Here is a 23460-nt window from a genome sequence, read left to right as displayed (position 1 = left end):
CAGTCTCCTGTGAGGGCTAGGTTTAGGTGTAGGGAAGGTGTAGGGTGATAGCAAATATCGTTTGTACAGTATAAAAACCATTACGTCTATGGAATGTCCCCACAATTCACAAAAACAAACATGTGTGTGTGTGTGTGTGTGTGTGTGTGTGTGTGTGTGTGTGTGTGCGTGAGAAGAAAATGTAAGAGTTATATTAAGCCTCCATCATTCTTTAAATTTTTGATGATCTGGCTCATTCAAGCTTTTAGAGAACAGAGCAGATAGATCCCTGTAGAGTCTGAGTCAACCTAACCTCCATTCAAACATACAGGACATTTTCCGTTTCAATAGATTAACAGTTTTAACGGCATTTAAGTAAAGAAATTAATATTGATCTTATTAGAAAACGTAAGGAGTTGGCAGTTTGTTTGGGAAGAAGTAAGCATGATAATTCCAAGACAAATGACACAAAAATACTCATACTGTATATGGCTAAAACCTTAAAATATGAAACACTAATATAAGCTCTTGCTCAAACATATTAAGCTATTTGTTTTGGCCTGGCATTTACAGCATGCAATGTTTGTGTTTTAGGGGGATGGGATGTATATGTCCTTTTCGCGTGGTCTCTGTATTTTCTTTGGTTTACTTTACTGAGCGGGTTCCAATGAGCCAGAACTTAGTGGGCGGAACAGTTCTCCCTCTCTCTCTCGTTCCCTTCGGACCAGCCTCTTAGGAACACCAGCCAGCCATTTAAAATCTCTCCTCCTGTAAAAATACAATTTCAAGCCAGAAGAGTGATCCAATGTGAAACATAAGCGAACACACACATGCAAGTCCTGATATGACATCACAGTAATGAAATACTTCAAATGCAAGCTCAGACCTTTTTTTAGATGCTGATTTTGATGGAAAATCTGCCTGTTAAACAGAATTCCGATTTGTAGCTTAAAGAATAATCTAATTAGTCAAAATATTTAATGAATAAATGTACAAAAGAACAACTTTGTACAACTTTGTGAAAGACAGACGTTCCAAAATCTTGAAGCTTTCTGTAGAGTTTCTGTGTGGGCTGCACATATGTAGGAAATCAGCATATAGCCAAAGCCACAATACCATTATTCATTCTAAAATAAAAATGCCAATAAATTTTTAGCCCTGCGTGGCCTTTTTAGATTAGTTCTGTATTTGCCAATATTCATCACCCATTTTTACGACAACCTCAGTTTGCGTAGGGTTATAGACCATTAAGATAAAGTAATGAATATGAGATGTAATTGATATATTCATCACAAGAAGATTATTGCGCATATGTTTTTCATGAATCTGCGTCCATATGATTTCATTTGTGTTTAAATATGATTCGTCACTGGTTGCACTAGGATGATTTGTGGTGGTGCATCTTGTGCTCTGTTTGAGGAACCTTTTTTTGATGAATGGTTGTGTGTGTGGGTGGGTAATGAACATCTTTAATCTTTGCTTTTATTTAATGTTCCCTTGTGTTTCTGCCTTTCAGGGTTTTATATGGGAATAAAATCACTGAACTTCCCAAAGGCCTTTTTGATGGACTATTCTCATTGCAGCTACTGTGAGTAATGCACATTCTATGAATTTATGCTTGAAAATGCCATGAACAAAGGGCTTTTATTTCTTTTTGAGTGTGGGTGGGTCAGGTTTTGCCAAGTAAGGACCAGCCTTTGGAAAATGGTTTAATAAACATACTCAATAATGACTCAATTAAAATCTAATAATGCCAAATGTGTGTGAGGGGAAATATCGTTAACTCAGTACAGAGTAATAGAATGAAAATGTATTTATTTTACACCAAGTATAGTTCAAGTCCACTAACATATTTACTGACATATCGCTTAAGGCTTACTGATATAAACATTGTAATTAAACTTTATTTGGAGTACTACTTATGCACAATGCACATTTCTTAATACTAAGCCTAAAATATGTTTTAATGCCACTATTGATGAAGATTGTATGATCTTAAAAAATATCTGTCTTTAAATGCAGAATATTTAAAGTGTATCTAAAGTATACTTGCAATAGTTCCACTTTAGCACAGTCGAATATACTTAAGTATATCTTTAGCTGGACTACTTCCACACAATTAAAGTGCATTAAGTACAAAATTAGTTGTTCCAATTTAGCAGACTTTAAATATACCAGTTTAGTATACTAAAAGTACAACTGCAGGGTAGTTTTATTAAGTACATAATATGTAAATGTCAATATTGTCAATTTTGTAATTTAAATGAGTATTAGTAACATACTTTGAAATTGCAAGTACCTTAGGCTGCATTTATTATGACAGAAGTCTTATATCCAACCAAAGGTTTTTACATAAATATCCTACCAGGACAAAAAAATAATAATTTTAGGATACACTTAGAACTGAAGTTGTGATACGGGTACTTTTGACAATCCTTAGCTCAGTGTACAAACAATAGATGTTCACATCATGATAGAAAAAACAAATGTATGTGTGTGTGTGTGTGTGTGTGTGTGTGTGTGTGTGTGTGTGTGTGTGTGTGTGTGTGTGTGTGTGCGTGTGTGTGTGCATGTGTGCGTGCGTGCGTGCATGTGTGTGTGTGTGTGTGTGTGTGTGTGTGTGTGTGTTTGCACTGTGAGGATAGGACTGTAAGTCTGTCACATTTCCCTGATGACAGACAGCACAACTGGACATAAATTCACACACACACATACCACACATTTCCGCTGAGTAGTATGTTTAGGAAATGCTTGTTAATCCAAGTATTTATAGGGGTTTAACAAGACCATAAGCATTTGTTGCTACTACTTATAATTACAAGCCCACATGCACTCAGACCATGTCCAAAGTGAATATAGATAGAAAGAATTTCCTCTTACTCTTGAATTATTCAGAAATAACCAACATGTGAAACGCACATTTGTGTATGCTCACAAATATAAAAGTTTGGTGCCAATAACTCACAACACACACACACACACACACACACACACACACACACACACACACACTGTTTTATTGCTTTGCAGGAGATGCGGAACATATAAATCCTGTTTATACGAAAGCTGCTTTGTAAAATAAAGCCTCTGTTTATTCACAGCTTTGTTCTCCTATAAGGCACTTGTAAATGAGTCTGGAGACCACAGGGATTTCTTTTTTTGAAGTCTCGCTCATATGTTTGTCTAGAAATGTTAATCTATTTGCATATGGCATTTATAATATCTCAATTTACAACGCATGTATAGATTTTCCTGTTTGCCTGAGAGATTTGTGTAAAATGTCACATGCGAATGTTTATCCCAACAGGTTGCTAAATGCGAACAAGATCAATTGTTTGCGTGTAGATTCTTTCCAAGACCTGCAGAATCTGAATCTTCTGTCACTTTATGACAACAAACTCCAAACCATCGCAAAGGGAACCTTCTCTTCTCTCAGAGCCATCCAAACACTGTGAGTTATACTACGTAACATTTGTTACCCCATAAACCAGTTTGACTGTTGTATAATGACATTTGAAAAAAGTATTGCTTTATAAAATCATGTTTACTTTTTACATTTTTTGCTGTATTTACACATATGTAAGCATGAAAATACATAGCTGCCTTTATATTCTTAAAAGGAGTCCCTTGTATCATCATATTTGAGGGAATATGAAAAACACTTGGTATATGGCCCATGTATGATCAATGGCATACAGTCATACAGTTAAGGTCAAAAGTTTACATCCCCCTTTCAGAATCTGCAAAAGTGTTTTTTTGTTTGTTTTTTTGGTGATAGTTGTTTATGAGTCTCTTACTTTTCCTGAACAGTTAAACTGCCTGCTGTTCTTCAGAATTTTTTTTACCCTGATCTTCAAATACAAAAAGTTTTCACCCCCTAGCTCTTAATGCATGGTTTTGCATTTTGCAGATTGTGAAAGGGGGCTATAAACTTTTGACCTCAACTGTATTTTAGGTTGACCAGTAGGTTGGAAATAAAATTTTTAGTGTATTTTTTAGACCGTCATTAATGCTTTTGTTTAACATTTTTAATTTATCAGTCATTTGGCCCAAAACCCCTTCATGTGTGATTGCCATTTGAAGTGGCTAGCTGACTACCTGCAAGACAACCCGATTGAGACCAGCGGAGCTCGATGCACGAGTCCCCGCCGCCTTGCTAACAAACGCATCGGCCAGATCAAGAGCAAAAAGTTCCGCTGTTCAGGTACATACAGACATGAAAATCTGTAGTTCAGTACATGCATAATTTTGAGTAATTTGCCAGATTTGCTTACATACGCTGAGTCTTGACCCTACAGACACTGAGTAGTTGACCCTACTCTTCCTGTCTGCTCCTGATTATGGACTTTACTGCCAGTGAGAATGTTTGTGTGTGTGCGGTTCAAGGGTGTAAACATCTTAGTCAGCTTTCATTTATACAGACATATACACAGTTCTGAGGGTCTCAGCATGAGTTATCTTCTCCTGTCTAAGCAGATTATAAATCAGAATGCAAATGTGTGTGTTTGGGGGGGTATTACTAGTTTACTGTCTGTCAGTTGAGTATTGATCGCTGTGGGGTTATAAATGAGCAGGATTCTCTGATCAATATTCATATTCATTTATTGATCTACACACGCACACAGCATTCCTCTCAGTTCTCTGTGTATCTCTCTTTGTTTAGCTAAAGAGCAATATTTTATACCAGGTATGTTCAGCTACTAAACATTTTGACTGTGTGTACTGCACAAAAGCTTTTGGACTACTACACTAATGCACGCAAATTACATGCACATTATCATGCAGTCAAATTTTAATGGTGCTGTGTTCTTGTGTAGCTTGTGGGTCAATGACAATACTCATGATCTAACCAAGATCTAATAATTTATTCAAAAATGCACTATAAATGCTCTTGATTATACCTCTTCTTTTATGAACCTGTTAAATTAATTTGGGTAACCCTAGGTAATTTAGCATTCATAAAAAAAAAACTTTAATGTATTATAAAACTTTTTGTGGCACAGATAGATCGATAGCAGGGGTGGCCAAAATTATTAGAACACTAGTATTTTCACCAGCTAAAAAATGGTTTTAAGTCAGTTATTTCTCTCTTTTGCTGTAGTATGTCAGTAGGAAATATCAGTTTACATTTCCAAACATTCATTTTGCCATTAATTGTAATAATCCAGTGAGATTTTTGTTTGCACAAGGAGTCTGACAACAGCAAGTGCTCCACTAAACTCATCCTTAACCAGTCTGTCTGGAATGACATTAAGAATCAGAACAAACTGAGACAGACTAAATCCAGAAGAACTATGGCAATGTCTCCAAGATGCTTCAAGAAACCTACCTGCAAAGCTACAGTACTGTTAGAAGTTTTAGGCACTTGTGTAAAAATGCTGTAAAATGAGGATGCTGTCAAAAATAATGTCATAAATAGATTTTCTTTATCAATTAACTTCTATTAACTAAATTAAATCAACATTTGATGTAACCATCCTTTGCGTTTAAAGCAGCTTTTGCCTAAGGTGCAATTGCGCATAGTTTTTCAGGTAGCTTTGCAAGTAGGTTTCTTGAAGCATCTTGGAGACGCTGCCACGGTTCTTCTGGATTTAGTCTTGTCTCATTTTATTTTGTTTCTTCATGTCATTCCAGACAGACTCTGTGGAGCACTGGCTGTTGTCAGACTCTGTGCAAAAAAAAAATCTCACTGGATTATTACAGTTAATGACAAAATTTCCTACTAACACTCTATAGCAAAAATAGAAATAACTGACTTAAAAACATTTTTTAGCTGGTGAAAATACTAGTTTCTAATAATTTTGGCCACCACTGTAAATATAAATAAAGGTTGAGTACATATGTAATTAAATGTATACTTTTCCTGAAAATGACTATAAGGCTTTTTCAAAACCATGCAGCAACATAAATACTAAGGGTATAGTTCTAAGAACCTGCCATGCGTTTTAAACCAAATTACTAAAACAGTCAATGTTGTTAGTTGGACAAACACACAATGGCGCTTCAGTCTAATGTCAATTTGTTGTCAAATCTTCACCAGCCTGCTCAGTGTCACTCTTGCTGTGTGCATGCTCACAAATAGCACACAGGCTTTCCAGTGTTCGCCACTGTTAGGGTTTGACTGTTTGAGTATATTATATATTCTCTCTCTTCCTTTCTCGCACACACACTCAGGGATTCATCATATCAATAAGTGTAAGTAACGGACTCAAGTCCAGTAAGACGTCACCCAACAAGCCCTTCCCCCTCAACCCCAACCAATCACAGAGCAGGAACCCAAATACATGTGAAAATGTGTTTAGAGGTTTATGAAGCACACAGTGTGAACTGAATATATTTGTTTATGTGTGCTGACTGTCTGTATAACTGCTGGTTCATGTTTATTTACTGTACAACAGCTGCAATATTCCTGCCACACTTCTGTTTCTCTTCTCTTTTCTTCTGCATCTCCTCTCTCTCTATATTACTCTCTTCATTATTCCTGTTAGATTATCCCAGCTAAACAAATTACTCTCATTCTTTAGCTCTCAATCTTTTGTTTCTCTTTCTGTGTCTTGTGGAGGAAATTCAGCGGGGTTTTCCTTTGTGCTTGATCTAACCATGTGGTTGCAGACTCGGACTAATACATGGTTCTGTCAAGCACCATGGAAGGTCTTGCAGCATCTACAGCATGGCAAGCAACAAGAGACTACCTGTATGTGTGTGTGTAAATGTTTTGTCTTTGTTTGTATAAGTGTGTGTGAGTGTACACTCTGAAGTCATGGCTAGTATTTCAGCATGGCTTTATGTGTTGTTAAGAATGACAGTATCGATAGCATGTTGCCATGGTGATAACTGAGTTTCCTCTGGTCTAGCACAATTAACCTTTAACGTTCTCCCTCCCGGTGACCCTCTACTTTTACCACTCTACTTTTCCACCCAAACTTCTTCAAGCTTACTCTTCTTCTTCTTCTCTCTCTGTCTTCTCTCATACACTCTCTTTTTGTGATTGTGTGGTATGTAATGGTGTGTGTGTATGGTTATGTGTATAGGTGTGGAAGACTACCGATCGAAACTAGGTGGGGATTGCTTCGCTGACCTGGCCTGCCCAGAGAAATGTCGCTGTGAAGGAACCACAGTGGACTGCTCTGGACAAAAGCTCACAAAGATCCCAGACCACATACCTCAATATACAGCAGAACTGTGAGTGTCTCTCACTGTCTCTCATTTAAAGGATTCGTCCACTCCTGAATTAAACTTTCTTGATAGTTGACTCACCCCCATGTCATCCAAGATGAAATTAAGGTTTCTGAGGAAAACATTCCAGGATTTTTTCTCCAAGTCGTGGATGCATAGCTAGTGCGAGAAGTTATTGTAGTTAAAAAATATATATAAATTTGTATTGTTTTTAGAAAATGACCAATCGTTTAGCTACATAAGACCCTTATTCCTTGGCTTGGATCGTTTAGAGCCCTTTGAAGCTGCACTGAAACTGCAGTTTAGACATTTAACCCATTGATCCCCATTGAAGTCCACTACATAAAGAAAAATCCTGGAATGTTTTTCTGAAAAACCTTCATGTCTTTTCGACTAAAGAAAGAAAGACATGAAAATCTTAGATGACATAGGGGTGAGTAAATTATTAGGAAATTTAAATTCCGCAGTGAAATATTATACTAAGGCTTGGTTCAGCCAGAAATGAAAATTCTGTTTTCATTTATTTTATCCATCTTTGAGACAAAAATGAAAATGTTTTTAATTAAACCTGTCCCTCAGCTACTTTTCTGTCCTTCTATTGAAAGTCCATTCCAACTAAACGTTAACATCTTAAAAAGTTCATTTAGATTAAATTCTAAATAGTGCAGAACCTTGCTATACTTATAAACATACAAGGGTCATTCCTGGGATTCGGTAACATTTCTACTTGGAAAATAATTTTTTAGCTACATATGATTCATTTTCTAAATACCCTCCACTTTTTATTATTTTCTGTTTATTTTTTCTCAACCCATTAACGGACGAAATGGGATTGGTTTAAAAAAAATTACACAGAACTTGTTATAAAACAAACATCTACCTACTGCTCATCTGTCCCTTATAACAATTTAATGATAACAAATGTAACATTTATCATATTTTTCACATTTTTACAGGACTGAAACTAGAAATACACAAATCGTGTGTCTATGGTCTCTTTATTTTTGTACAAAATATTTTAGAAGATTAACTAAAACCACAATATTATTGTTGTAGTCCTTAACATGTCAGATAGTAATGAGCAAGAAATGCTTTCATTCTTAATTGTCTTCCCTATATTTTTCCAAAAATATTAACTAAATATTAAACCATGACTATTATATATATATATTTTTTTTTCATTAATATTATTAATAAAATAAAGTAAATAACTCAACTCCGTCACAAGTTTACAACCCTGTAACAATAAGCAATACATATATTTGTTACGGGTTTGAGGTTTTTCACTAAAAATAGCAACTGCTCCTCATGTAGTTAGGAGAGTAGACCATATATGGCAGCAATGAAACAAGTACATTGTAAATACTTGGATTAAAATAAAATGTTGAAAATAATCATTTTCCATCTTAATTTTATGTGACAGGGTTGAGTTAAGTCTGACAGTCCCCTCCCTGACTCTTATATGCTTAAAAAATATGAATAAAAAGTATGATAATACTAACCATTTTCTGCACCACTATTAAAGAGACCTGAATGATGTCATTTCTGGTAAATAATGTCACATATGAGCAGAGTCTAAATTATTATGGGCGTAGAATGGTTAGTGTGATGGGGTTGAGTTCAGACTGAGGGACGTAACTTTAAAGTCTGTTTTTTATCAAACATCTTGCAGTTTTCTAGAAAAATATTCTTTACAAGAAAGGAACACAAATAAATGCCTACATTATTGCCAAAAATCACACTATGCACATTTTGTTAATAATTTCAAAATTCTTGGTTTAAGATAAATATAAGACATTATTTTATGCTAAAAAATATTAAAATGCAATAATTATTTTTATTCATTATAACAGGCATACCAAAGTGTTGTGAAAGGCTTTAAACAATTAAGTTTGGTAAACCACCACTTTAGAAACTCTGAAATATTACTGAATTCCAGGAATGATCCATAAACACATGCAGTTTAAACAATTAGTAAATAATTAATTTGCGTGTTGTATGTTTGATTTGTTTGTAGCCGCTTGAACAATAACGAATTTACAGTGCTGGAGGCTACAGGAATCTTTAAGAAGCTTCCTCAGCTGCGCAAAATGTAAGTCTCTTTCTGTGTCTTTGTCATCTGTTTAGGCGACCATCATTAGACCACTTAAATTACTATGGCAACTTGCTTTGTTTTTGCAGTAACCTTAGTAACAATAAGATCACAGATATTGAGGAAGGCACATTTGAGGGGGCCAGTGGAGTGAATGAACTCATACTGACAAGCAATCGCTTGGAGAGCATCCACTACAGCATGCTGAAAGGCCTAGGCGGTCTCCGCACACTGTGAGTATCACATGCTTGCACACTTGACTGAATGACTCGATTGAGATACAGCGTAATGCATCCAGAAACTGTCAAAAAATAATATCTGGGTATGGTTTTATTCTCAGGTGTGGGCACATGGGTTTGTGTGTTCCAAACCAAATCTCATTTGCAGCTTCTGGGCTGTTTTAAATGATTATGTGTGTGTGTTTGTCATGTGCAGAATGTTGAGGAGTAACAAGATAAGCTGTGTCAATAACGGTAGCTTTACTGGTCTGAGCTCAGTGAGGCTGCTCTCCCTCTATGATAACCTGATCACCTCCATGTCCCCGGGAGCCTTTGACACACTACATTCCCTCTCAACACTGTGAGTATCAAACCACAGTACCAACAAAGTGTTTTGTTTCACTAAAGCTGTTCCAAAACTGAGCTGCCTTGCTACCCTAAATAGGCAACTGTCTTCTAAGGGAACATCTTCATCCTAATGGCCTGTTCACACCAAGAACTCTAACTATATTGATGACTATAACATATTTATATTAGCATCCACACCAATGCACACCATATTTGTTTATCGTAACAACACGCAGTAGTTACGTTGTCTGCTGCTTTAAAAATTCAGTGTGAATTTTGGGTCGATTCTTATTGGCTGTCTAGTTATGAAAGTGATTCCAATAAAGACATTCCTCTTTGGTTCGTTATCGTTAAAGGTCTAGTGTGGACTTTCTTATTCTAATAGAATTTGTATGTATGATTGCTAAAACCAAATAATTATAATTACAGTTATTGTCCTTGATGTGAACGGGTGACCAATATGAATAATTCTACATAAACAGAAACTCTGTGCATTACTCAAATAGCGTTTTATACAGAAGTCTTGACTCAAAATTTATTTTAATACAGTTTCAAGATAGCAAGTTGATATGCAAATTCCATGATACTCTATATAATGAAATTATAAGGAAAAATGCAAAAATACTAGGGCAAAACAGTGAACTTCAACAAATTCAAATTGTCAAATTGTTACTGATTTAACTAAATCTTAGTTTACTCATAATAAACATTTCTCACCCCATTAGCCATCTGATTTATTAAAGTTGCCAACATTTCAAGCAGTGGCTTTTCCTCAGAGGAGGCAAGGGAGGCAGTGCCTCCTCAAAATATTGGATAAAAAAAATTAAACAAAGTGTATAAATCACTTGTTTTTCTAAAACAACAAAATGAGCCCATTGAGTTTTAACAGACTCCCTAAAGTGTTTGGTGGGTTTAACTGGGGGTAATTGAGAATGAATGTGGGAAAGTCACAAGAGAGGAGGCAATGCCTCTATCGTGATATGATTGGATATAACTGGTTATGTTTGGTTTTGACTGGTTTATACGATAAATCCTGCGTCCTGTGTTTGTGTGCATTCTGCCAACACACTTAGATGTAACCACTTTGTTATCTCAAAATAAGATTTAAAATGGCATGAAAACATTTGTGGGAGTTTTTTTAAGTGGGTAATCAGCGTGGTGAAATTTGAAGTAAATCTCAGTGTCTGTGACCAATATTTACCAAGCTTGGATGGCTGATGATTCCAAAAATTCAAAAATAGTTCAAATTTAACTAATAAAAAGAATAGCTGAACATAGTTCACAAATAAAATATATTGTTTAAATTGTTACTGTCTTGAGTTATTATTTTGTAATTAATGTAAAATGCTTAAATCACCAACTACAGGAGGTTTATGCTTGGCTTTAATAAACATTGTTAATGTAAAAATATAAAATAGAACTGAAAACTTTGAGGACTTTGCCTCCTCATTTCAGAACACCACGTACACCACTGGTTTCAAGATGCACATGCAGCTCATTAGGTTTTGAAACAGAGCATTTGTTTGTGAGCTTCTGGAATGTTTTGCTAAATATTTGCTACATATTTTTTCCTTATGCGATCCCACAGGAACTTGCTGGCCAATCCGTTTAACTGTAACTGTCATCTGGCTTGGCTGGGGGAATGGCTCCGTAAGAAACGGATTGTCACGGGCAACCCCCGCTGTCAGAGCCCATACTTTCTTAAGGAGATCCCTATTCAAGACGTGGCCATTCAAGACTTTGCCTGCGAAGATGGTATGGCTATGAGTGTGTGTAGGGGTACTTAGTACATATGCATGTGTGTTAGAAGATCTTGTTTCAATCTCTTAATAGGGCTTTGATATGATCTGTTATGCTAACTTGAGCATAGCTCAGTGTTATCTTTCCTTTACACAAACTCAGGCAAGCTTACCAAAACAATCACCCTGGAATATCTCCTCATCGAAAAGCTCATTTGAAATTTCATTATTCTTGACTTCTGATATATGAGAACATTAACATAATGATTAATTTTCTCTTTGTGTGTGTGCAGGTAATGATGAGAATAGCTGTTCACCCCTGGCTCGCTGTCCCGCTGAGTGTTCGTGTTTGGATACGGTGGTTCGCTGCAGTAATAAAGGACTTAAGGCATTACCCAAAGGCATTCCTAAAGACGTTACTGAACTGTGAGTGTACACAAACACACTACGGCCTCAAACCTCACAGCAATTTTATAATAAATGGCCATTTTCAAAAATCCCCTTATCTGATCCAGGCACACCTTTTTTGTAAACCCAGCTGTCTCCAACAACATACTTGATGTCTGAAATAATACACGGCTGCTATATATACGTCTTTGAAGTTTCTCCCATTACAGTGTTGCTAATGTGCTATTTCCTCTGTGTTTGAGTAATAACTTGTTTGTCTTTTTCTGATAGCTATCTCGATGGCAACCAGTTCACGCAAGTCCCTCTGGAACTATCCAATTATAAACACCTCACTCTCATGTAGGTACAGCCCTCTCTGGATTCAACCAATCACAAATACTTTACAGTTCTCAGGGCCCTGCCCCTTTAAAACCAGCCAATCATAGCACACCTGCAGTATTTTAAACGGACAGAGTTAGCCTGTACATATGGTCTTTGATCCATTTTCTCATCTAGCCAATGCCAAAAAATCCAAATGTTTGTAGCTGTATTTTGAGGGTTTATTTTGGCATTTCCACTTATATCCTGCACTATGAGAACAATATTCCTTCTGCACCAAACATATCAAATGAGTGAACTAACAATGATTATTATGCATTACACATGCAAAATTGCAAATTCGTCAAATATGATTGCTCATTTTTTTCAGGCCATGTTATTAAGCAATTATTTTATGCACATAAAGAATGATCAAAAACTCTGAAATATGGTTTTAAGCAGGGCTGCCCTTGACTAAAGATTTTTCTGAGTGACAAAGACTCATCCATTTGAAGCGAATAGTCGACTAATCACGTTTATAATAATAAACCATTTAATTCATAATAATGACCCTTTAATAGCCTATGGCCTATCAGCACTCAAGCCAAAACAATCACACTGAAATATCTCCACATCGAAAAGCTTATTTAAAGCTTATTTCATTATTTCAAACTTCTGATATATGAGAACATTATCATAATAATTAATTTTCACTTTGTGAAAATGCAGTCCAGAAGTAATGATTATGAATACGTTGGGGAAAAACAACAACAAGAAAACTGCCTTAACACTATAATAGTTCACTGATAAACTAGAGGTTTCTATATTTTCGGCTGCAGAGACGAAGTTAACAACACTCTTATGGATTGCATAATCCATTTACCAATACCATTTGAGTTGGTTAATTTAAAAGTAGACATCTCGCTTTCTGTAGACATATTTATGTCATACACAAGTACAGAGTTTCTTTCTTTTTTTTGACGAGTACAAATTTACAGAGACCTAGACAGCAGAAAGCTGTTTGTTTCTATTATTTTACAAAAGCACAATGTTTTGTTGTTATTGTGAGTGTACACAAATGAAAAAATATGTATTACTCTTTTCTGTATGACCAAAAAATGGCAGAGAATTTTAAGTTAAATGCAAATGATCGCACCAATACCTTATGCAACTGTCATGCACTGCGCATGCTACTATTCAGCTTCCACACTCTGCACTTGAATAGCATCTTTCTAGGTTAACGTTAAAGCAAACTGCTATTTAATGATGCTACTACTCACATGTTCCAGATGATAAGCTGCATTTGTGGTCAATGAACAAAACAAACGTTTGCATGTCCTGACCGATGTACTGTTTTTGTAGGTTTATTATATTTTAACACATTGTATTATTGAATGCAAACTTCCACAAAAGTCCATTCAAGTGAAGCAGTACATCAAGGCTGTTGAATGCTTCTGTATGTTGTATTATGACTTAAAGGCTAACGCATTACTATTGTACATGCTTTGTGTTTGCTGTTTACAGTTCTAAAAGTCACTGCATACTGCACTGATAAGTTCAGGTGTCTGAATGTCTTCAACATAAAAGTTTGCATGTGCGTTGTCTTATGCCATGCATTAAACCATTTAAAGTGTAATATGTAATTTCATTGCAATTTGGGATAATTTGGTTTAAATATGGTTCAATTTGGTTCAATCCCTAAGTCTTTTTGTCTTTAAAAAAAATCCGTACAAAAAAAAATAACAGTTACATCAGGCATCATATTGCACAGCTGAATGGCCACTATTATTGCACAAGTAGTTGCTACTTAAAAACATATAACCTTTAATAAATAACAATAACCAGCAGTAAATAACAATAAGTAATAATAATAATAATGCTGTGCAACCTTTTGTTATTGCCATTTACCCTAAATGTTGGCTTTAAATGTTCAATTTTCTTGTGGCTCATAACACTCTGCCTTTGTTTGTGTGTGTGTGTGTGTGTGTGTGTGTGTGTGTGTGTGTGTGTGTGTGTGTGCGTGTGTGTTTTCTTGCAGCGATTTGAGTAATAACCAGATCAGCACATTGTCCAACCACAGCTTCAGTAACATGTCCGAGCTGCTCACCCTGTGAGTGTCAACATGATCTATGGCTTCGGTTTCTGTGTCTGTGTGTTTTTTGTGCAAACACTAGTGTGGTTGTGTGTCTGTAGTTATGCATTGTGTGTGTGTGTGTGTGTGTGTGTGTGTGAATTTTAACAGTCTTGAAATTATATGTGCATTTAAGTGTATGTGTAATTTTTTTTTGCCATAGCATTTTAGACACTATTACATTTTTATTTTTTTTACCTACAATAATTGTTCATAACTTAATTCTAAAAGATAATAATTAAATAGTTTTCCACTATTTTATTTACTTACTGATTATGGTGGCCTGACACTTCTGTGCAAATATGTTTTTGCAAGTATTGTAATATCTTTTGTTTTATCCCAGAATTTTAAGCTACAACAGACTGAGGTGTATTCCTGTAAAGGCTTTCGATGGTCTCAAGTCTCTGCGCCTATTGTGAGTACCTCATATGTGTGTGTGTGTGTGTGTGTGTGTGTGTGTGTGTGTGTGTGTGTGTGTGTGTGTGTGTGTGTGTGTGTGTGTGTGTGTGTGTGTGTGCTATTAGACTTTGATTTATGTGTTTTGGGCTCTCTTGGATGGCTTCATTTCTCTCTTCTCTCTGCAGGTCTCTCCATGGTAATGATATTGCTGTGATCCCAGATGGAGCTTTCAAAGATCTGTCCTCACTCTCCCACCTGTAAGTACCTCAGAATGAACACACACATACACACACACAAGCACTTATGAGTGCACCAAATAGGTTTTGACAGCTGGATGTACTTTGGTTCTCTTTTACTCTCACACAAACACACTGAACCACTTTCTTTGTCTGAACTTGTGGTTCTGCAGCTACAGATTGCTTGAGTTCTTGGTCTCCCACGATGACCCTTTTTTTATGAATTCCATGGATCAATTTCACAAGTGTAATTATGACTGACATCCAAGTAGAACAACTCTACAGATTACCGTACACATGAGATTGTTAAGAAACCAAATCAAAATTTTTATTGTTTCTATATATAATATATTTACAGTCAAACCAAAAATTATTCAGACACCAGATAGAATTTTTGATATTTTGTTACTAGTAAATAGTAAATGAACTATAGGACACTATAGTTCATTTATGTAAGTGGGGATAGCAAAATAAAGTATGCATAAGTGGCATATTATACCCAAAAATTCTTCATACAGTGCACCACCAGTTAAATTTGTTAAAAATTGGGACCAAAAATTTGATTTGACACTTTGATTGTGTTACCATTTTGTGTTACATACCTGTCTATCAAGGTTATCTGACATTATCAAGATGTATTTGTTCTGACACAGTTTAGTTCCTAAGTTTTTGTCATAATTTATGACCATTTTCTAAACTATTGCAAATAAACGGTGATAATGCGAGAAATGTTGAAGATGTCTGAATAAATTTTGGTTTGACTGTATATAAAAAAAATATTTATTTAAACCAAATCACATCAAAGTCACTTCAAGTGTGTGGATTTTAAATTTACTTTTCTTTCTTTCTTTTTTACATTGCTTCCAATAATGTTAATTGTAATAATCTTCTCATTTTCTCTTTAAAGTGATAAAACATGCATGCATGAGAAAATAAAGTATTTAAGTACTGTGCTATTAAAATACATTTCAATTTTCCTGTATAACTAATATAGCAAAATCTAGACACATCCCCATAATATATATTGTCATACCACCTAGCCCTGGTCAAAAGCATATTTACATATTTTGTCAACTGTTTAATTTAGCTGTGCAGGCTCTAAAAACTTAAAAAAGACCATTTTGTGTTTCATGTAAAGTTAATTTTGATACAAATGTGACCAAAAGTACTGATGCTCAGGTGCATGAGATGTAAATGTGAGATGTAGTCTATTCTTTTCCATAAGTTTGCCACACTAGCTGGGTTTCAATCCAAAGTTGCGAATTTAATTTATGTGCAAAATTGGAATAGTCACATTAAAAAAAGAAAAAAAATGTGAATAAGCGCTGTTTCCATCAAACGAGTCAAAGAGAACAAAATCGTTACTTCCTGATAAGCTGGCACTAAATATGACTAAGAAGAGTAGGAGAAGCCACTGAATATAATGATTTTTCATATTATAATAAATTACTTGCTCTTCAGAGCGTGCAGATGAAACACAATAAATGTGGTCATTGCCTTCGGAGGTGGATGCCTGCTGTTGAGAACGCAAGACAGTTCTGGGAAGCCATTTTACAGAAGTACTTTGATGACAAACTTTGCTCGGGCACTTAAGAATGACCATAACATTTCAGATCGGTCAACAAGATCGGTCTGCTGGTTAGTCAGGTTATGCCATCCCATAATGCAAAGTCACATTAGTTAAGAGCATAGAGGAATTTATTTGACAAATCTGTTTTTATCTCCCATTTTTCGCATTAACCCTTTTTCACACAAGTCAAAAACCACCTCAAGCGAGCATAAAAACGTGTTTACATCACTTGTTTTTAATGCGATACTTCAAAATGCACATAAAAATAGGATGATGCAGACAACTATTGAAGCTGACTTGCAGACCAGCTAACATGATAGGCAGGCATTACTGCATTGACAGGGCAATCAGCCAATCAGAACAGCACAGGAACTACCCCCCATTAAACTCATGCTCTATTAGAACTCAACGATCTGATGCATGGCAGCACCCTATGAAACTTCATGCACTAATGTCACTGTTGGATGGTGTTACTTTAGCAAAATGAGCCAATATACACACTATTTCATATCACTTTCTTTTAAGGTCTGCATTTTTTTTATCATCCAAATTTTTGGAGAAGGTGTGTAATATGTTCCTGTTCCCTGCAGGGCTTTGGGAGCAAACCCTCTGTACTGTGATTGTCACATGCAGTGGCTCTCTGACTGGGTAAAGAGTGGCTACAAGGAGCCTGGAATTGCACGGTGTACCGGTCCTGGAGAGATGACCGACAAACTACTGCTGACTACACCCTCTAAGAAATTCACATGCACAGGTAAACCAACCCGTGTACTTTAGACACACTCATCCTGTCACGGAGAGGACATTAGAATGAACTCTAACACTAGCTTTTATGCTCAGATGTTAATATTGTAAGTAATGTGATTTGATTGGTACATTTATAGAGGTGCCGGGGACTTGTGGTTTTCCTGTGCCAGGTAAGGAAGTCAATAAGAGCCTAGTTTGAGGTCCCCTGTATCTGCCACCTAACCTTTCCTCAGGTTGAAAGTGACCTCTGTGTTAGTTTGTGATGCCTTACCTGCTCAATCCTATGGGTGTTTGTAAGTCTGTGCGTGTGTATTTGTTATTTTTCTGTTTGTGTGTATAACATGCTGTGTAATTTCTTTTTCCTCTGTATTTTACATAGGTCCGGTGGATGTGAGCATTTTAGCAAAATGTAACCCTTGTTTATCCAACCCCTGCAAGAATGACGGAACCTGCAGTAACCATCCCGTCGATTTTTACAGATGCACCTGTCCATATGGTTTTAAGGTACATACACACTTAAAGGGATAGTTCACCCAAAAATTACAATTCTGTCATTAATTACTCACCCTGATGTAATTCCAAACCTGTTAGACCTTTGTTCTTCTCCAAAACACAAATTAAGATATTTTCGATGAAGTCTGAGAGCTTTCTGACTCTGCATAGACAGCAATGCAACTACCACATTCAAGCCCAGAAAGGTACAGTTGAGGTCAAAAGTTTACACCCTCCTTTCAGAATCTGCAAAATGTTAATTATTTTACAAAAAAGGAGAGATCATACAAAATGCATGTTATTGTTTATTTAGTACTGACCTGAACAAGATATTTCACATAAAAGATGTTTACATAATTCACAAGAGAAAATAATTGATTCTTAATACTGTGTTCTTACCTGAATGATCCACAGCTGTATTGTTTTTGTTTAGTGATAGTTGTTCATGAGTCTCTCGTTTGTCCTGAACAGTTTAACTTTCGCTGTGCATCAGAAAAATCCTTCAGGTCCCAAAAATTATTTGGTTTTCCAGCATTTTTGTTTATTTGAACTCTTTCCAACAATGACTGTATGATTTTGAAATCTTTGAAATCATCTTTTCACAAAGAGGACAACTGAGGAACTCATATGCAACTATTAAATAAGGTTCAAATGCTTACAGATGCTTTAGAAGGAAAACTTTTGAACAGAATGAAGATGTGTACATTTTTCTTATTTTGCCTAAATATCATATTTTTTTCATTTAAAACTGCCCTTCAGAAGTTACAGAAGATAGTTACATGTTCCCCAGATAACACAAAATTAGTGAAATTCACCCTGATCTTCAAATTCAAAAAATTTTCACCCCTGGCTCTTAATGCATGGTTTTTCCTTCTGGAGCATCCGTGAGCGTTTGAACCTTCTGTAATAGTTGCATATGAGTCCCATAGTTGTCCTCGGTGTGAACAGATGGATCTCAAAAACATACAGGGTTCAAATACACAAAAATGCTGGAAAACCAAAGAATTTGTGGAACCTGAAGGATTTTTCTGAAGAACAGCAAGCAGTTTAAAGGTTCAGGACAAACAAGGGACTCAAAAACAAATATCATTAAACAAACAAAAAAAAAAACAGCTGTGGATCATTCAGGTAAGAAGAAATGTAAACATTTGAACTGGGTCATTTTTATAAATTCATTATTTTCTCTTGTGGACTATACAGTAAACATCTTTTATGTGAAATGTCTTGTTCAGGTCAGTACTAAATAAACAATAACATGCATTTGCAGATTCTGGAAGGGGGATGTAAACTTTTTTACCTCAACTGTAGTAAGGGATATTGTTAAAATAGGTTGAACCTCTGATGTCACATGGACTATTTTAACGATATCCTTACTACTTTTTTGGACCTTGAACCTGGTAGTTGCTTTGCTGTCTATGAAAGTTCAGAAAGCTCTCGGATTTCATCAACAGTATCTTAATTTGTGTTGCAAAGATGAATGAAGGTCTTACGGGTTTGGAACAACATGAGGGGGAATAACTATTGGCAGAAATTTCATTTTTGCACTGAAGTCATATCCAAATTGTCTGCCAAAAAATAGTTTCATCTTACTCTCTAGATGATTAAGATTACTTTATAAAATAATCAATATTAATCTTGAGAACCTCTGAAATGTCTGTATGCATGTATATGTTCACTTACTTGTATAAAGTAACATTTGTATGTGAGGATAAGCAAGTATGGAAGATGAATGCGTGGATGTGGATTTGTAATGCAACTTGCTTGTTCATATAGGGCCAAGACTGCGAGGAACCGATTCATGCCTGCATCAGTAACCCCTGTCAGAATGGAGGCACATGTCATCTGAAGGACGGAGCGGAGAACACTCACTGGTGAGACCCTGATCATCATCGAAATGCTGAGCGGTTTTGAATTACACCTGATATGTATATGAGACAGATAAAGAGCTCCTTTATTGTATTCAGGCCATGTTGAATGTGGCTTTCATTTAGTACATTAAGTAAATGCTCTAATGTGTGTGCATGTGTGTGTGTCCCTGTTGCTCCAGTAATGAATATACTTTATGGACAGAGTGTGTCTAATCTATCTTAATCAGACTGAAGTGTCTGAAACTGATCTGCACTCACTCATGCACTTAATCAGCCAATCAAGGGCCTTTCTGTGGACACACACACGCAGCAAAGACGAATGCGTCTGTGTGTGTGTTGGGGTGAGCTTGGGTTCAGCTGCAGTCATATACTGATCAGTGCTAATGAATCCTTTGTGTTGGTGAATAAGAAGAGCTTCATTTGAGAACTTCTGCTTTACATGTTGATTAGGTACTGTAATGTAATACACCCACAGACATACACGCACAGTGCATAAAATCATCTCAGTTTAATGCACAGAGACAACCATAAGTAAGCCATTCATAAGGTAATTTCCCAAAGAGTGAAAACATTACAGCTCTGTAGCGCTTTCAAAACATTCACTCAACTTTGGGTTCAAACAATGGTGTGAATTTGGAACCTGGTAATGTACTTATAAATGTATTATCATAAATCATAAATGTAAATGGATCGCTATTACTAAATTTGAATTCAAACCAGCTTAGCTTGATTTTCGTCCAGTTTAATGCATACTTGATAAAAGTAATAACGCCTTTCACAAGAAAATTTCCTGACCCCAAAACAACTAAAAAAAGATGATATGATCATTTTTAAACACTCACACACTTTTAAACAACATTAAAAAAATTTAAGGAGTGACTCAAAACATATTTAGGCAATGCAATATCTAGAATATTGAACTGTGACAAACATGTACAATGCAAGTCAAAAGTTTTTATATATTTTCTATTTTTTTTATGATAGAATTTTCTTCTGTTGCTCACCAAGCCTGCATTTATTTGATCTAAAACACAGCAAAAGCAGTCATATTGTGAAATATTTTTTACTATTTAAAATAACTGGTTTCTATTTTAATATATTTTAAAATGTAATTTATCACTGTGATTAAAGCTAAATTTTCAGCATCATAACTCTAGTCTTCAGTTCCACATGATCCTTCACAAATCTTTCTAATATGCTATCCAGGAAACATTATTATTATTATTTAATATGTCAGTATTTAAAACAGTTGAGTAAATTAAATCTAACATTATACAATTCAAAAGCTTTCAGTCAATATATATATATATATATATATATATATATATATATATATATATATATATATATATATATATAATTATTATTATTTTAAGAAATTATAGAAATTCTTACTTTCATTGAGCATGGATGCTTTCAGTTGATCAAAAGTGATGATAGAGACATTAATAATAATAATAACAATAAATGTTTTTTGAACAGCAAATCAGAATATTAGAATGATTTCTAAAGGATCATGTGACTGGAGTAATGATGCTAAAAATTCAGTTTTGAAATCACAGGAATTTTAGATTTTATTTAAATAGAAACAGTTATTTTTAATAGTAAACATATTTTAAAAAATGTACTGTTTTTGCTGTTCTTTGGATCGAATAAATGCAGACTTGGTGAGCAGATGAAAAAAAAAAAAAAAAAAAAAATTAAATCTTACTGTTCAAAAACTTTTGACTGGTAGTGTAGATTATAGATAGTTATAGAATAACATTAAAATAACACAGCCATTATGTGTCTCTATTCAGGTGCGTGTGCCCCGATGGATTTGAGGGTGACGAATGTGAGATAAACATTGATGACTGTGAAGATAATGATTGTGAGAATAACTCAACGTGTGTGGATGGCATCAACAACTACACCTGTCTCTGCTCACCTGAATATACAGGTAACAATCAAACACTGGGGCAGTCCTATGCTAAATGCTCTGTGTTCTCTGTGCTTTGTGTTTAACTGTCTGATGCTAACATGCTAATGTGCTGCTTGAGCTAACATGCTAACAAGTCAATCGCGTCCTCTGTATTTCTTTGTTTTTCTGTCTTTCTCTTGCTACTTGTTTCTCTTTTTCTACTAGCTGCTAATAATAATGAGGTGGAGAAAGGTTAGTTTACTATCTTTCACTTCATCCTCCCCATTGTATGTCCCTTTCCTTTCTGGCTAGTGCGTCCTCTGTGCTTGCTAACGTATGAAACGCATACACTCATTGACGTTTCTCTGGCTGGTACCCTGTCAATAGAGATGTATTGTATTGTTGTTCCTCAGAGTATTGGTATTTTGTCATCTTCCCCACTGCAAGATGATTAATCAGAGACTAACCTACACACGCAAAACACTCCTGCTGGTTTAATGGGATGTTTACTTACAGTAAACAGTTCTTTGATTATTCATACTCCTCCCACTCTTTCTGTCTGTTTATAATGTATATGTGTGTGTGCAGGGGAGCTGTGTGAAGATAAGCTGGATTTCTGCGCTTCAGAGCTAAACCTGTGTCAGCACGACTCGAAATGTATTCTAACCTCTAAGGGATTCATGTAAGTCACTAAGATCCCCACTACCTGATTAATAAGTTAATAAGTTAGCCTCAAACTAGAAATCCACTTTCTTACTGACCATCTGAATCTTATGTGCAAGAATTGTCTGATTCTCTCTCTAATACAGTTTTTATCCATCCATCTGAAAACAAAGCTGTGTTTAAAAGTTGTTAGACTACAAAAGTTTATAGCATCAAATCTTTTTAAAATCTTTTCTGGGTTTTTATAAACCACTTTATAGAAAATAAATTGAGTTGAAATATTTATAAACAATTACTTATTACTGTGACATGCTACTCCCACACACATTTTCTTTTTTCCACTAAATTGACCATATGCACGGATTACTTACTTGTTTAATCATTTTCAGTCAACTGTACTGTGCCGTAATAGGAGTGTACTTTTCTCTACATAATCCATTCACAATCGAAGAAAAGTTTTGTTTTGTCTAAGAGGACCAAAAGTCCATGTATACCGTTTCAAGAATGACAGACGCGAGTTTTAAAAAATACGTGAGTAAATCGGCTAAATATGCTCAAGTCATTGTTATGATTGACAGTAATAACCGGACAAAACATCGGACAAGCTGATGTCGAAAAAAAGAGCTGTGCAGTAAATGATGCAGACTAAATTCAGAGTAACAAAACTACAGCAGTAACAAGTTTGTGTTGGTTAAATATAGGCTATTTAATAGCTTTTACAGTTCAAGATAAAGCTTAAAAGATGTAGTTATTAAATTATATAAAATATTTAAAATTCATATATTCATATTCATGTATAATACTCATATTGAGTGCATTATTTAATTCTTATACCATTAATATTATACTTATTTTACTTAATTTTAGTGAACTTTATAGAAGTATTTAAATAATTCACCCTTATAGGCTGTTTGTGTCTGAGCTTAATGACTTTCTGCACTTGCTATACTATATACTTCAGTGCGATAAAAGTACTACAAGCAAGATGTCTTGAAAAAACTAGGGAGTTGAAATGGCAGCTGCAGCCAATGATTGATCCTCTGCTGCCATCTTTTGGTTATATGGGTAATTTCATGTCATTTTTATCTTAATAAAGGCTTTAAAATATTACAAGATTTTAAAAATGTGTCCATGACTATGAAGGAAAGTTACTGATTATCAAGAATATGATTAAGATGTATTGAAGAGAAGTATTGC

At 35.3% G+C, this 23460-nt stretch overlaps 1 protein-coding gene across 1 annotated transcript in view; it reads left to right on the top strand.

Annotated features, from left to right (window-relative positions):
• Nucleotides 1-23460, top strand: part of slit2 (slit homolog 2 (Drosophila)) — a 92453-nt gene that overhangs the window by 59770 nt on the left and 9223 nt on the right. The window contains exons 11-30 of the mRNA XM_073842642.1: nucleotides 1496-1567; nucleotides 3287-3430; nucleotides 4020-4183; nucleotides 7011-7161; nucleotides 9173-9247; nucleotides 9337-9480; nucleotides 9683-9826; nucleotides 11402-11568; nucleotides 11846-11978; nucleotides 12231-12299; nucleotides 14296-14367; nucleotides 14732-14803; nucleotides 14973-15044; nucleotides 17184-17347; nucleotides 17478-17510; nucleotides 17720-17844; nucleotides 19606-19703; nucleotides 21500-21639; nucleotides 21826-21852; nucleotides 22189-22282. Coding sequence (XP_073698743.1) covers nucleotides 1496-1567; nucleotides 3287-3430; nucleotides 4020-4183; nucleotides 7011-7161; nucleotides 9173-9247; nucleotides 9337-9480; nucleotides 9683-9826; nucleotides 11402-11568; nucleotides 11846-11978; nucleotides 12231-12299; nucleotides 14296-14367; nucleotides 14732-14803; nucleotides 14973-15044; nucleotides 17184-17347; nucleotides 17478-17510; nucleotides 17720-17844; nucleotides 19606-19703; nucleotides 21500-21639; nucleotides 21826-21852; nucleotides 22189-22282 — 2160 coding nt within the window. The remainder of the gene's footprint in view (nucleotides 1-1495; nucleotides 1568-3286; nucleotides 3431-4019; nucleotides 4184-7010; nucleotides 7162-9172; nucleotides 9248-9336; nucleotides 9481-9682; nucleotides 9827-11401; nucleotides 11569-11845; nucleotides 11979-12230; nucleotides 12300-14295; nucleotides 14368-14731; nucleotides 14804-14972; nucleotides 15045-17183; nucleotides 17348-17477; nucleotides 17511-17719; nucleotides 17845-19605; nucleotides 19704-21499; nucleotides 21640-21825; nucleotides 21853-22188; nucleotides 22283-23460) is intronic.

The sequence above is a fragment of the Garra rufa genome, chromosome 6 (assembly GCF_049309525.1).
Source record: "Garra rufa chromosome 6, GarRuf1.0, whole genome shotgun sequence".
NCBI classification, from domain to species: domain Eukaryota; kingdom Metazoa; phylum Chordata; class Actinopteri; order Cypriniformes; family Cyprinidae; genus Garra; species Garra rufa.
This window is presented reverse-complemented; position numbering and strand designations above follow the sequence as displayed.